The sequence below is a fragment of the Chelonia mydas genome, chromosome 26 (genome assembly GCF_015237465.2).
Source record: "Chelonia mydas isolate rCheMyd1 chromosome 26, rCheMyd1.pri.v2, whole genome shotgun sequence".
In the NCBI taxonomy this organism is placed as follows: Eukaryota; Metazoa; Chordata; order Testudines; family Cheloniidae; genus Chelonia; species Chelonia mydas.
Genome location: NC_057859.1, coordinates 698,669 through 713,851, shown reverse-complemented (window position 1 = coordinate 713,851; position 15,183 = coordinate 698,669). Strand labels below are relative to the sequence as shown.

The 15,183-nt window shown below is 47.5% G+C and overlaps 1 protein-coding gene across 1 annotated transcript in view; it reads right to left on the bottom strand.

Annotated features, from left to right (window-relative positions):
• Positions 1–827: 827 nt before the first annotated feature.
• SFRP1 (secreted frizzled related protein 1) overlaps positions 828–15,183 on the bottom strand; it is a 66,458-nt gene continuing 52,102 nt past the window's right edge. The window contains exon 3 of the mRNA XM_043536397.1: positions 828–1,149. Within this exon, the coding sequence (XP_043392332.1) occupies positions 914–1,149 (236 nt within the window). The 3' untranslated portion in view covers positions 828–913. The remainder of the gene's footprint in view (positions 1,150–15,183) is intronic.

Sequence of the window (15,183 nt, the reverse complement as noted above, 5' to 3'; positions counted from 1 at the left end):
CTGCTCACAGCCCCCCCATACAGAGCAGGTCTGAAGACTGAGTAATCTATCCTTCCGCCCCCTGTAATAACACTGCTCAGAGGGAGCTGGGACTGGAGCACCAGTTCTGGGGCAGGGCTCAGACACATCATTCCAGAGCAGGCAAGGGCTAAGGTTTCTCTGGATGCTAAGGAACAATGTTCATGTTCCCAGTACTCAGATCTTAGGCTGGTGATATCTAGAAAAGAAAGAGGCAGGTCCCTGCCCCCTCCTTCCCATCGCGCCCAAGGCAGAGCCACCGTCCCCCCTGCACTCTCCCACACCCCTCTGCAGGCCTGACTTTCTCTTTCTGGCCGTGCTGTGAGTTCCGCTGGTTACAGGCCCCCTGAGAGTAGGAGCAAGGACGACAGCTCTGCTACAGCTCCTTGTCCTGCAAACTATTTGCTGACTTCCTCAGCAGCTGTCTGTCCTGGCAGGGTCCCAAAAAGACCCAGTGGCTGGCTGGCAGACTGGTGTTCTGCACTCCCCAGGAGGAGAAACCTTCCCCTTGATTCGTCCGCTCTTCCCAGTCCCCACTTTTCCCAGCAAGGGTCAAGGCAGAATGCAAATTGCCAGCGATGTGGAAAATTAACTGAGGCTGGAAGAGGACTTTTGTCTAGCGTGAAAGGAAATGCTGTTTGTTTATAACTCTGCTACAGACTGAAGGCCAGAAACTCAATTAAGAGATGAGACGCAGCAGAAGGAATGCTGGAGGAAACAAAAAATTAAACATTATTGGGGAGGATCAACTGAGTCACAAAGTGATGGCTCTTTATTATGTGCAATAATTCATACCTAGAAGATCCACATGGCGGGCAGCTCCCAAGCTTGAAAGGCCTCTCTTCCCATCGTTTAGCCGCTGCGACCCACACATAAATCAGCACTGGCTTCCCAGTCAGGACAGTGCAATGTCTCTGCTCCAGCTCCGTACAGCTGCTGAGGAATGTGAGGGGGATAGAAAGCCTGAAGTGGAGTTTCCTATTAAAAATGTGGTGGTCTTGACCTTTAAAATGGGAACCAGCTCTGGCCTGTGGTGATGAGTGCTGTGTGGCACAGGATCTATTGCTCCACCAGTCCTTCTCCCTTCAGGTCTCACTTGCAGCATTCTGCTGGGACTCGGTTTGCCAAGGGCTGAAAGACAAAATAAAGTCGTTTTCACAGTTCCCCCCAGGGACTTGCCCAACGCCTGAGATTGCACTGTCAGAAGGCATACAGGACCTAGCTTGCCCTGCCTGGCTATACGCCACCAAGTCTCTTGATTGCTTCATGCTCAATAGAAATTAAGTACTTGATGGCGTTTCTCTTTAAAATGCCCAGTCTCGACTCCTCTGGGCTACAGCTAGCCAGTCAGTCATCCCACAGCAAGGCTTTGCAAATAAGTGATACACTCTCACCACCACCACGCAAGCTGATCTCCAGAAACCAGCTCCCAACCTGCTGCAGCATCTGAAAGTCATCCAGTTTCCCTCTCTCTGTACTAGTCTGTGTTGAAACCTTTGCGGCTAGAAGATCCTGCCAGACCCACATGGCCAGCCAAGAAGCTGCATCCAGAGAGAGGGAGTCCAGTACAGTGGGATTTGCAGCCCAGAGAAATGACTTGTTTTGAACCCAAATCACCTGCAGTGTATCAAGCGGCTCCCGATGCAGATGTGTTTGTGCTCCCAGTGGGTGCAATCCACCCCAGCGCAGAGGGGCCGGCACAAGTCCCACTGGAGGCTTATTTTCAGCCTTCACACAGTTAATGTTTTCTAGACAAAGTCCTTCGGGAAGATTAATCAATTTCCAGTTAATATAATTTCTTTCTAAACATGGAGTGTTTTGGGCTCCTGCTGTGCATGTAGCCGGCTAAGCAGGGGAGGGACTAATTTAGACTCCCGTTTAGCAAAGAACTTAAGCGCATGCTTAACATTAAGCCTGTATTTGAGTCTCATTGATCTCAGTGGGATGCAAGCATGTGCTTATGTGCTTTGCAGAGAACCAGAACTTCAAAGACAACTGGCGGAACTCCCTGGAAACGTGGACATGGGCAGAGATTGCCCAGACTAAGCAAATTGCACCAATGCCATGGGCATGGTCACTTTTCACTTGCACTATGTGATTGAATTGAGAGAAGGTCAAAAAACTCTCCATGATGATTTTACACCAGATCTCTCAAGACTCATCGGAGTATATAAATGATGAAAGAACAAGGAGACTACATCACAAAAACAGTATATTCCTGTCCCTCAAATTACTCCATTGTCCACATGTGAACAATAAGAGGGAAGCTGTCTCCCAGCACAATAAGGCATTAGTTTAAACTGAGCATACGTGCAGACACAGCCTTTTAAATCTATTTTATTTCAATTTAGGATTTAAACCTGAGATTACAATTAAAATGTAAAAATATGCAAGACAGTTGCATATGATCTGGCATTTCAGCCCCCAGCCTGTTCCAGTTTAGCAGAGCCCTACAGATTTTCTGATTTAACAGTTTCTCATGCTTTCAAATGTCAGCATGTCTATTTGTTTGATCCCTACATGACCTGATATCTCCATGTAACTTTTTCTCACAGCATATTTCCCCCATCGTTTACATTCATTGGGGGTTTCACGTTTCAGTAACTTTTTCTTTCAAGAGAATCTAAGAGAAATATCTCCCATCTCTACCAATATAGCACAGCATGGGCTCTCTGTTTGGCTATTTTAATCCAATAACCCAGAAGCGCACTCTAATTTGGTACCCCACACTTCTGACCAGATGCCACCAAAGCCCTCAGATGAAAAGAGCTGGTCAACACATTTTGAGTTTCAGAACTTTCAGTGAAAAAGGGGCACATTATCTGAGAAAACGTTCCCTTGTCTTAAACAGCTCTGCAAACATACCTGTGACGTTCACTGACATGCCACCCCGATTTGGTAATTCTCTCTTTAAGTAGCAGCTTAAGAAAATCTAACCCTGAAAAACTTAGTTGCAGAGCATGTGATAAACTATTAAAATCCCCAAATTTAAGCAATCCCAGATGCCAACTCTTAATTGTCCTATGAGCAGAGATAAGATAAAACTTCAAAGCCCTTCAAAGCAATAGGCCAGGAATTCTGACCCTTAGCTTTAACTTGCCATAATTTTGATATAGTGTCAGTTCCAGTCTTTCTTGCCAGAAATACTCTATAAGCAGCTCTCTCTGATTTCACTGGGATATCAAAAGGATTGTACATCTGATGCGCACCACCTGTGAACCATCACCATCTGCAGCACGTTCAGATCAATTGACCGTTTCTCTTTAGTGATGGGGACATAATTAGTTTAATCAAAATGGCCTGAGAGTAGAAGCCTAGATTGAGTTGGGGGGAGGATATGGGGGCATTTTTTTTTTTGAAAGTTGCCTGCTTTCATTACTGCTAACAAAACAAGGACACTCACTGTCTCTAGGAAATTCACTGGCATAGAAGAAGTTTTCCAAATGACACTGTTTGCTACCAAAAGGGCTAGTTGCTTTCTGGCCTTCACATCAAAATATTCAAAAACCCAGAGAATTCAGTGAGACTAGGAAGACTGTGATGTCATGAGTGACCAAAGCTGAAATGAGGATGTATTTCAAGGTACTCTAAATAAAACCACAGAGGGGTCCTCTCTGAAAAAAAACTGAAGAAATTTTTATAGGAAGCTTGTGGCTCGTGTTAACAGCTCCAAGTATCCAGCTCTGCAGTGTGTTAATCCCCTGGCACCCACAACACAAATGAGATTTAACATAGTTGTGGCAAAGTAACTCACCAGGCAGAGCGTCCCAGGTTGAGAGGGGTCAGCAAGTCCATCTCTTCTTACTGGTGTCTCCTGCCTAGCAGTTAGTGGGAAGAGGTCTGTCCACCTCCCAGGGCTGGGCCCTTTGGAACTGGGCTTCTCCCTTTCAAGACTCCTCCTCCAAGATAGTCATGCCTTGCAGGTGTGGCAGGGCAGAGCTTCCTGAGCCCCCAGCAGCTCACCCACTGCAGGGTTTGTACATCCCCTCCCAATGCTCACATACAGTACTTTTCAGTCAAAAAAAAAAAAAATTAAAGAAGTTTTAACTTCTTAAAGCAAGAAATACAAGCTGTTTAATGGTATAAACAAAAACATTCATATTCAAATGCTCTGAACATGCCTTTTTTTCTTCATTGTCCATGTTTAAAAAGTAAAGCTATAAAAGGCACCTTTTGTGTTTGCAGTACGCATAAAATTATGTGTTTAACCCACCTTGTCCAAGTGTGCCAAGCACCTGTGCACTAAACATGCTCTGGAAGCAATGACCCGCTGCTATTTTGGGGGCACCTCTCCCCAGAACGTGAGAGGGTACAAGATATCCAGTAGCATTAAGCAGAGTTTCTTTATTGCAGGCTACTGCAGACCATCACTTCATTGTTCTGTTCTGTGCTCTTATCCCCACACAACCTTGTCTCTAGTTGTGTAATGCCTTCTTGTTTAACTAGTGGCTGTTGGCCAAGCCCAGATGATGCTTCTGATTCTCTAATACTTATACTTACTAGATAACATTTCCTAAACTGAATGCTGAATTCCTATGGAAAAACAAATACTAACCACATAAATATCACCGAAGATAATCTTCTAATACTGTCTCCTGATGGAAGTGCAGGAATCTCCAGGTAACAGAAAGGATTGCACAAGAACCAGCACAGTAAGAGACACCGATATGGAAAAGTGTGTAAGCAATTGCACCGAGACAAATGTGCCACTAGTGAGTCATAATTATATGAACACATCAGTGATTAGGAAGCAATAGCAGCAAATTAAGACATTGATCATTTTACCTCTTGTAAAGAATGTGCAGCCTACTGACGCGGCTTGGGCCTTATCTGGATCAACTGAGCGACTGTGCCTGGGGGCCATTAAACATGTTGATTTAATTTGTGTAAATTCATATTCTGCCGTTTCTCTGCATGAAGCAAATCACAAAATTCAAATGCAGGCTGGCTCCTTTTCTTAACGGCAGCCACATTTCCGACTGGTGGAGAAGACCAGTTCCGAGGGAGAAAATGCCGGGCTGAAGCTTAGGGGTGGAGTATACTGTCAGAGTGGGTAATGCACAGAGAGGCCAACAGCAGGACTGGGAAGAGAACCCACATCTCCTGACTTCCAGCTAGTGCCCTCTCCACTGGGTCATGGTGCCGCACCCGGTTGTGGGTGCTCTGGTATTACTGCAGTCCCCACACATGAAAGCAATGCGGTCCTGTACGATACTGAACACCCTCAGCTCCCGAGGTGACTCATTCCCTCATAGGACCAGGCACCTTGCTAGGGGCTGCACAAACCGTGCGAGTCCCCTGTCCTGATGCCCTCCCTCTGGCAGGCTGTGCCTGAGAACATGATCTCTGGCCTGCCCTTGGCCAACGACACTATAGAAAGGATTGGGGCAGCCCCAGGCTGCCAGGGAATGAGATGAATGGGGAGTGCAGAATTGGAGCTAGTCCAACAGGCTTGGGCTTTGCAAACCCAAACCTGGGGAAGATTTGATTCCCGTGGGGGGCCCTGTTTTATCTGCCCCACCAGAGCTCAGGGATAATAGGTTCTGGCCTCAGCAGCAGGACGTGTGGGGCTTTGCCCTCTGATGAGTCTGATTCCTCCCATGTTATCCACGCTGCGTGTACATTACAAACACCCCGAGCACCAAATCTATCAGCTTCTCAGGGGTAACACTTGGGAGTTTGGTGAGGTTAAGCAGGCACTGTTTGCAATTAACAACTCACCAGGAGACGCCTCTGCCAGCTGGCAGCTAATTGGCTTTAGCTTTCTCGCTTCATTCACAAATGGGTGAAACACCGTGGAAAAAACAAGTGCAGTCATCCATCCCCTGGTATACACACAATGCCCAAAGCCCTGCCTATGCCTGAGGCTCCGAATTGATTGGACAGTTTGTTCTGTTTGGGGATTTTTTCTCCATATTTATTTATTTTCTGGATGGAGGGTAGAACCAGAAACTCTGAAATCCTTCCCCTCGGAAAGGGGTTCCCATGCACAAGCAGCAGCAATGTCCCACGGAAGCACGTTCTCTAGTCTCCCAACTAAGTTTGCAGACTGAGATTTGGATAGGTGAGCTACGTTTCAAATGAGCATCCACACAAACGGATCATCTAAAGGCAGCTTGCCCGCCTCGGACACTGAGAATAAATAATTATTTAATATCAATCCTCTCAATAATCTTTTCCATCCCCAATGTCTGTGATTTTATGATCTAAACGTTTATCTGAACTACATTCTGAACTTTAATTTCATCCATCACTGGACAGCAGGGTAGACATGCTACATCTCAAAAGAAAACGGACAATATGATTATTCCACATGAAGCTAACATCTGAAGGCATGGGAAATACGTCTATGTGGAAAAAGTTATAATAAAGATTGATTTGGTTTCTTTTACATTTGTTTTATGGAGGGTGTTTTGTACCATTGCAGAAGAGAGAAAAGCAAAGCTCAGAAGTCTATATACTGGCTAAAAATAACAACAACAAAAGACAAAGAGGTCCAGATTGTCTCATCAAAATGTACCATTAGAGAACTGAGCAGTACTCTGCCACAGGCATTGTATCTATTGTGACAGGGCAAGGCCAGATGGCTATAGAAAAGTAGTGAGAGATAGATATATTAGCTCTAGATTAAACAAATCCCTGGTACCAGGATAAGTGAAATGGCAGCTGCTCCATGTCAATTAAGACACCTGGGGCCAATTAAGAACTTTCCAGAAGGCAGGGAGAACGATAGGTTGATTGGGACACCTGAAGCCAATCAGGGGCTGGCTGAAACTAGTTAAAAGCCTCCCAGTCAGTCAGGTGGGGGTGCATGTCAGGCGCTGTGGGAGGAAGTTGTGCTGTTGGAGAGGCTGAGTAGTACACACCATTTCAGACACAAGGAAGGAGGCCCTGAGGTAAGGATGAAGTAGAGCTTGAGGAAGTGAGGGCTGCTGTTGGGGAAGTAGGCCAGGAAATTGTACGTCATGTTTCTAAAAGGTCAGCTACCATAGCTGATACTATTAGGGTCCCTGGGCTGGAGCCCGGAGTAGAGGGTGGGCCGGGGCTCCCCCCCCACCTTTGCCCCCTGATTAATCACGGAGACTGGGAGACAACAGAGACTGTGCAAGGAAGGATAACTTCTCCTCACCTCCCTTGCTGGCTTATGATGAAAATGGCTCACTAGACTGTGACCCTTGTCCTTAGAGAAAGAAGGGTTACGTGGAGGGTCACAATGAGCCTCTGAGGCTAGCGAAATCCACCAGGAAACGCAGGACCCACGGAGGCAAGGACAGAGCTTTGTCACACTATGTATCTTATTTATACCCCAGGCCCTTGACATTGGTCTGGAGGTTTACTTCCACATAAGGGCTCTTTACACAGCCAGGCAGAACAGAGCCGTAGTGCTAAGGAGAACGAGGGCCTATATGTTTTTGTGTCTCTTTCCCATGAAGTATGTCTTTGGGGTGCATTGCTCAGACAATGGACTCCATGTAGTTTGGGCTAATCTAAGATTTACTCATCTTAAAACTCAGAGATCAATGGAGGGACAGGCAGCCCTTAACCAAAGGAAATCTCTGCCAGGTACCAAGCTGACAAGAGCATCTCTCTCCTCTAGGACCTGTTCTAAGCTCAGTGTCAGTACAGAATTGCCTGGGCCCATGGCATCGAACAATTGCACAAAGCCTGAGATCCTTCTGGACATTCTAACCCTGTGCGATTCTCTCCTAGCCCAAGTTTACAACTGGCCACAAATTATTCTGCTCTGTGGTATCCAGACAAGTTTAGGTTCAAGGCAGCACATGCCATTCTTCACTCCCCCAGGCAGGAGCACACAGAAGATAACAAAGGTGGTAGTTTATTCAGGTGATGGGAGAAGAATGCCCCCCTCTCAGTTCCTGGGAAAAGCTGCCTCTCCAGACATACTTTGCTCCATTCTGCTTTTGGGAGAGGTTTGCAGTATAGCTAGCCGGGGGAGAGGAGAGGGGGAATTATAAAGGACTTCAGTCAATATTCTTTCCTTTATTCCTCACAGATCAACACCCAGTGCCACCTTGCTGTGCCTGCCCTGTCCCAGTGAAAAGACTCCAAATATACTTGGCTTATTATAGTGTATTCTTCATGCAGATGAAAGTGAGAATGAGTCAGCTTACAGAGTCAGAAAATTACATTTCTCCGTGGATCACCCCCTGTGCAGCAGGGTGAGGTGGTAACTCGTCACTCAGGCTGGGGGAGTGCTGGGTCTGGTCTCCCTGGCTTTGCCTCAGTTTCGTCTGTGCATTTGCAAGGAGCAGAGATTGTGAGCTGGCGTCCATTATTTTTCCTCCAGACCAACGTTATACACTAGACACGCTGAGCTGTTCTCGTTGCTAAAGCAAAGAGGATCCACAGAAGCTTGCAAACGTGGCCGTTTGCACAGTGCCGTACTGACTGTGTTCCCTCCCCACTCGTGCTTGTTGCCCTCTCTTTTAACATGTAATGAGAAAATAATTTGTCCTGTCAACAACTCTGTTTATCTTCCAGGAGGCCCAGATATGTAAAGGTACTTAGGTGCTGCTGCAGGCCACTTTGCAACACCTGGTTTAATTTCAAAAGTGAATTAGGCACTTAGGAGCTAAAATCTCATTCATAGAATCATAGAATATCAGGGTTGGAAGGGACCTCAGGAGGTCATCTAGTCCAACCCCCTGCTCAAAGCAGGACCAATCCCCAATTAAGTCATCCCAGCCAGGGCTTTGTCAAGCCTGACCTTAAAAACTTCTAAGGAAGGAGATTCTACCACCTCCCTAGGTAACACATTCCAGTGTTTCACCACCCTCCTAGTGAAAAAGTTTTTCCTAATATCCAACCTAAACCTCCCCCACTGCAAATTGAGACCATTACTCCTTGTCCTGTCCTCTTCTACCACTGAGAATAGTCTAGAACCATCCTCTCTGGAACCACCTCTCAGGTAGTTGAAAGCAGCTATCAAATCCCTCCTCATTCTTCGCTTCCGCAGACTAAACAATCCCAGTTCCCTCAGCCTCTCCTCATAAGTCATGTGTTCCAGACCCCTAATCATTTTTGTTGCCCTTCGCTGGACTCTCTCCAATTTCTCCACATCCTTCTTGTAGTGTGGGGCCCAAAACTGGACACAGTACTCCAGATGAGGCCTCACCAATGTCGAATAGAGGGGAACGATCACGTCCCTCGATCTGCTTGCTATGCCCCTACTTATACATCCCAAAATGCCATTGGCCTTCTTGGCAACAAGGGCACACTGCTGACTCATATCCAGCTTCTCGTCCACTGTCACGCCAGGTCCTTTTCCGCAGAGCTGCTGCCTAGCCATTCGGTCCCTAGTCTGTAGCTATGCATTGGGTTCTTCTGTCCTAAGTGCAGGACCCTGCACTTATCCTTACTGAACCTCATCAGATTTCTTTTGGCCCAATCCTCCAATTTGTCTAGGTCCCTCTGTATCCTATCCCTGCCCTCCAGCGTATCTACCACTCCTCCCAGTTTAGTATCATCTGCAAATTTGCTGAGAGTGCAATCCACACCATCCTCCAGATCATTAATGAAGATATTGAACAAAACCGGCCCCAGGACCGACCCCTGGGGCACTCCACTTGACACCGGCTGCCAACTAGACATGGAGCCACTACCCGTTGAGCCCGACAATCTAGCCAACTTTCTACCCACCTTATAGTTCATTCATCCAGCCCATACTTCTTTAACTTGCTGACAAGAATACTGTGGGAGACCGTGTCAAAAGCTTTGCTAAAGTCAAGAAACAATACATCCACTGCTTTCCCTTCATCCACAGAACCAGTAATCTCATCATAGAAGGCGATTAGATTAGTCAGGCATGACCTACCCTTGGTGAATCCATGCTGACTGTTCCTGATCACTTTCCTCTCATGTAAGTGCTTCAGGATTGATTCTTTGAGGACCTGCTCCATGATTTTTCCAGGGACTGAGGTGAGGCTGACTGGCCTGTAGTTCCCAGGATCCTCCTTCTTCCCTTCTTTAAAGATTGGCACTACATTAGCCTTTTTCCAGTCATCCGGGACTTCCCCCGATCGCCACGAGTTTTCAAAGATAATGGCCAATGGCTCTGCAATCACAGCCGCCAATTCCTTTAGCACTCTCGGATGCAACTCGTCCGGCCCCATGGACTTGTGCACGTCCAGCTTTTCTAAATAGTCCCTAACCACCTCTTTCTCCACAGAGGGCTGGCCATCCATTCCCCATGTTGTGATGCCCAGCGCAGTAGTCTGGGAACTGTCCTTGTTAGTGAAGACAGAGGCAAAAAAAGCATTGAGCACATTAGCTTTTTCCACATCCTCTGTCACTAGGTTGCCTCCCTCATTCAGTAAGGGGCCCACACTTTCCTTGGCTTTCTTCTTGTTGCCAACATACCTGAAGAAACCCTTCTTGTTACTCTTGACATCTCTTGCTAGCTGCAGCTCCAGGTGCGATTTGGCCCTCCTGATTTCATTCCTACATGCCCGAGGAATATTTTTATACTCTTCCCTGGTCATATGTCCAACCTTCCACTTCTTGTAAGCTTCTTTTTTGTGTTTAAGATCCGCTAGGATTTCACCGTTAAGCCAAGCTGGTCGCCTGCCATATTTACTATTCTTTCGACTCATTGACTGTCCTAAATCAGCTTCTAACTCAGTTAGGCATTGCAATGCTAACTGCAGCAATGCCTAAATCCCTTCAAAAATCAAGGCCTAAATAACCTTACAAGGATAGAGTGAAGAACCGCAAAGCATTTTACAAAGGCAGCAACTCTGTACCCACCGCTAAAGCACAACTGACTCTGAGAGGGAAGACAGCAGCTGTTTCACAGAGCACTCCACCACTTGAGAGCAAAGGGCCCAACAGAACCCCAGAGCCAGCTGCGACTGTCCAGGGCTTTAGGGTGTGATGCGGGAGGTAGTTATCTGATTTGGAAAGGAGTTAACAGCCACTGCTTAGAAGGGCCCCCACTCTCTGATGACTGAGTGGGGTTTGGACTTATCCTGGAGCTGGCACCCATCTCCCCTTGGCCTTCACGCTGCAGCCCATGCCTGTCCGTACTGGGCATAATTAATCATTACAGACTCCTCTAGAGGGCCAGCAGCCACCTGTCCCCAGTTGTTCTCCTGCCAGTGGATCAAAGTATTTTTCTGTCTTAATTCTTTTCCTTCTGCAGGGAACCAACCCAGTTGCTAGCAAAGGAACCATGGAATCACAGTCCTGTCACCAGACTTCCTAGTCCACATTCCTGCTCCAGGTGAAACTCTGAAGAAAACCACCTCAAGCTTTCCCAGTTCAGCCCAGGTTCCATGCCCTCAGCAGCCACACAAGCTGAGCCGTGCCACTGGGCAAGCTGGGTGTGAATATTCGTTGTAGAATTGGTGCAGCCAGCCTGCCAGTCAGCATGGAACTTACCTTGGTACAGAATGCAAGCCAGAAATTTCCCATAAACCCCCTTTCTGCTCTGTCATTTTCCTGTGTGGATAAACTCTGTTTTGATTGCATCTCTGGGGGGTGGAATGCAGAGGTGACATTCAAGCGGAGGGATGCTTTGCTGTTTTGTTTTAAACCACGTCACCTCCTACGCTGGCCCAGTTTGGGCTGCAATGTTTGCTCGTTTGGCTTTTTTGTTTCACTTAACTGCTTCTGTAGAACTAGCTGAGGGAGCATAATGCATTTTTGTAGGCCCTGTAAAACCAGTGCCGATGGAACCTGTCCCATTAGTTGGGGGCCACTGGACTCTGTCCTCAGCAGGTTGATGGCTGAAAAGTTTTGACAATTTCCCCCTCACAACCCATAATTTTAGCATCAAGAGTCAGTGATGTCCCTACCCTGCGAGGTGCCCCAGAGAGAGGCTACCACACAACAGGAGTAAATTCATAGAATCATAGAATCATAGAATATCAGGGTTGGAAGGGACCTCAGGAGGTCATCTAGTCCAACCCCCTGCTCAAAGCAGGACCGATCCCCAATTAAATCATCCCAGCCAGGGCTTTGTCAAGCCTGATCTTAAAAACCTCTAAGGAAGGAGATTCCACCACCTCCCTAGGTAACGCATTCCAGTGTTTCACCACCCTCCTAGTGAAAAAGTTTTTCCTAATATCCAACCTAAATCTCCCCCACTGCAACTTGAGACCATTACTCCTTGTTCTGTTATCTGCTACCACTGAGAACAGTCTAGATCCATCCTCTTTGGAACCCCCTTTCAGGTAGTTGAAAGCAGCTATCAAATCCCCCCTCATTCTTCTCTTCCGCAGACTGAACATCCCCAGTTCTCTCAGCCTCTCCTCATAACTCATGTGTTCCAGTCCCCGAATCATTTTTGTTGCCCTCCGCTGGACGTTTTCCAATTTTTCCACATCCTTCTTGTAGTGTGGAGCCCAAAACTGGACACAGTACTCCAGATGAGGCCTCACCAATGTCGAATAGAGGGAAACGATCATGTCCCTCGATCTGCTGGCAATGCCCCTACTTATACATCCCAAAATGCCATTGGCCTTCTTGGCAACAGTTCCATCGCACTGAGCACACAAGTGAAGTGAGTGCAAGGACAGCGCTGAGCCTACAGGGAGAAATGGTCCAGCAGGACTCAGTGAAGGCAGCCAAATGGCACAGCAGTGAGGGATGTGCACTCTACACTCCTTCCACTCTGTTCTTTTCAGGCCTGATGCCACGTTGTGGGGCTGAGCCAGAGCACATCGTTCCTGCAAACCAGCAGGCTCTATGCCTCCCGAATATTCACCAAGAGCTTGTTAAACATAAAGGAGACAGCGCAGCCAGAAACGGGATTTCAACTGAAAAACAGGATACGACTAGGAAAACCTGAGTGCCATGCAACCCTGGTGAGGAGCAACCCTGCAATGGCTCCCAGGCACCACGCTGCAGCTCCGAGGAACGGGTATTTCACTCCATGGTGCTCCAGTCCAGCTCATTGCCTGGGACAATACATCTAGATGTATTCCACTGAGCAGTCTACACACCTGGCTAGGGCAGCCGGGAGCACTGGCAGAGCGAGCATGGGAATAGCTGCAGAGCTGGGTTGCTGTCAGTGCTACCTCTGACTTTGCAGGTTCCCAGGGAACAGGGACCCCGGCTCTCTCAGCAGCAGCAAAGCAGGGGGAAGAAGAACTCTGCTTGCTGGGCTGCATGCTTGGACATCTGCTTCCTGGCATTCATTTAATAGGCTTTATAATCTGCTTTATTGGGGCACCTCTGAGACGCCCTGCCACGCGAGTGGAAATATGTGCAATATGTGGGAGAGCAATACAGCGGTGCACAGACAATCCAGGAAGTTTTTGGAAAGTGTAGGGGACAATTTCCTGGTGCAAGTGCTGGAGGAACCAACTAGGAGCAGAGCTCTTCTTGACCTGCTGTTCACAAACCGGGAAGAATTAGTAGGGGAAGCAAAAGTGGATGGGAACCTGGGGGGCAGTGGCCATGAGATGGTTGAGTTCAGGATCCTGACACAGGGAAGAAAGGAGAGCAGCAGAATACAGACCCTGGACTTCAGAAAAGCAGACTTTGACTCCCTCAGGGAACTGATGGGCAAGATCCCCTGGGAGAATAACATGTGGGGGAAAGGAGTCCAGGAGAGCTGGCTGTATTTTCAAGAATCCTTATTGTGGTTACAGGGACAAACCATCCCGATGTGTAGAAAGAATAGTAAATATGGCAGGTGACCAGCTTGGCTTAACAGTGAAATCCTTGCTGATCTTAAACACAAAAAAAAGAGGCTTACAAGAAGTGGAAGATTGGACAAATGACCAGGGATGAGTATATAAATATTGCTCAGGCATGTAGGAATGAAATCAGGAAGGCTAAATCACACCTGGAGTTGCAGCTAGCGAGGGATGTTAAGAGTAACAAGAAGGGTTTCTTCAGGTATGTTAGCAACAAGAAGAAAGCCAAGGAAAGTGTGGGCCTCTTACTGAATGAGGGAGGCAACCTAGTGACAGAGGATGTGGAAAAAGCTAATGTACTCAATACTTTTTTTGCCTCTGTCTTCACGAACAAGGTCAGCTCCCAGACTGCTGCACTGGGCAGCACAACATGGGGAGGAGGTGACCAGCCCTCTGTGGAGAAAGAAGTGGTTCGGGACTATTTAGAAAAGCTGGACGAGCACAAGTCCATGGGGCCGGATGCGTTGCATCCGAGAGTGCTAAAGGAGTTGGCGGATGTGATTGCAGAGCTATTGGCCATTATCTTTGAAAACTGATGGCGATCGGGGGAGGTACCGGACGACTGGAAAAAGGCTAATGTAGTGCCCATTTTTAAAAAAGGGAAGGAGGAGGATCCTGGGAACTACAGGCCAGTCAGCCTCACCTCAGTCCATGGAAAAATCATGGAGCAGGTCCTCAAGGAATCAATTCTGAAGCACTTAGATGAGAGGAAAGTGATCAGGAACAGTCAGCATGGATTCACCAAGGGAAAGTCATACCTGACTAACCTAATTGCCTTCTGTGATGAGATAACTGGTTCTGTGGATGAAGGGAAAGCAGTGGACGTGTTGTTCCTCGACTTTAGCAAAGCTTTTGACACGGTCTCCCACAGTATTCTTGTCAGCAAGTTAAAGAAGTATGGGCTGGATGAATGCACTATAAGGTGGGTAGAAAGTTGGCTAGATTGTCGGGCTCAACGGGTAGTGATCAATGGCTCTATGTCTATTTGGCAGCCGGTGTCAAGTGGAGTGCCCCAGGGGTCGGTCCTGGGGCCGGTTTTGTTCAATATCTTCATTAATGATCTGGAGGATGGTGTGGATTGCACCCTCAGCAAGTTTGCGGATGACACTAAACTGGGAGGAGTGGTAGATACGCTGGAGGGCAGGGATAGGATACAGAGGGACCTAGAAAAATTGGAGGATTGGGCCAAAAGAAATCTGATGAGGTTCAACAAGGACAAGTACAGAGTCCTGCACTTAGGACAGAAGAATCCAATGCAGCGCTACAGACTAGGGACTGAATGGCTAGGCAGCAGTTCTGCAGAGAAGGACCTAGGGGTGACAGTGGACGAGAAGCTGGATATGAGTCAACAGTGTGTCCTTGTTGCCAAGAAGTCCAATGGCATTTTCGGGTGTATAAGTAGGGGCATTGCCAGCAGATCGAGGGATGTGATTGTTCCTCTCTATTCGACATTGGTGAGGCCTCATCTGGAGTACTGTGTCCAGTTTTGGGCCCCACACTA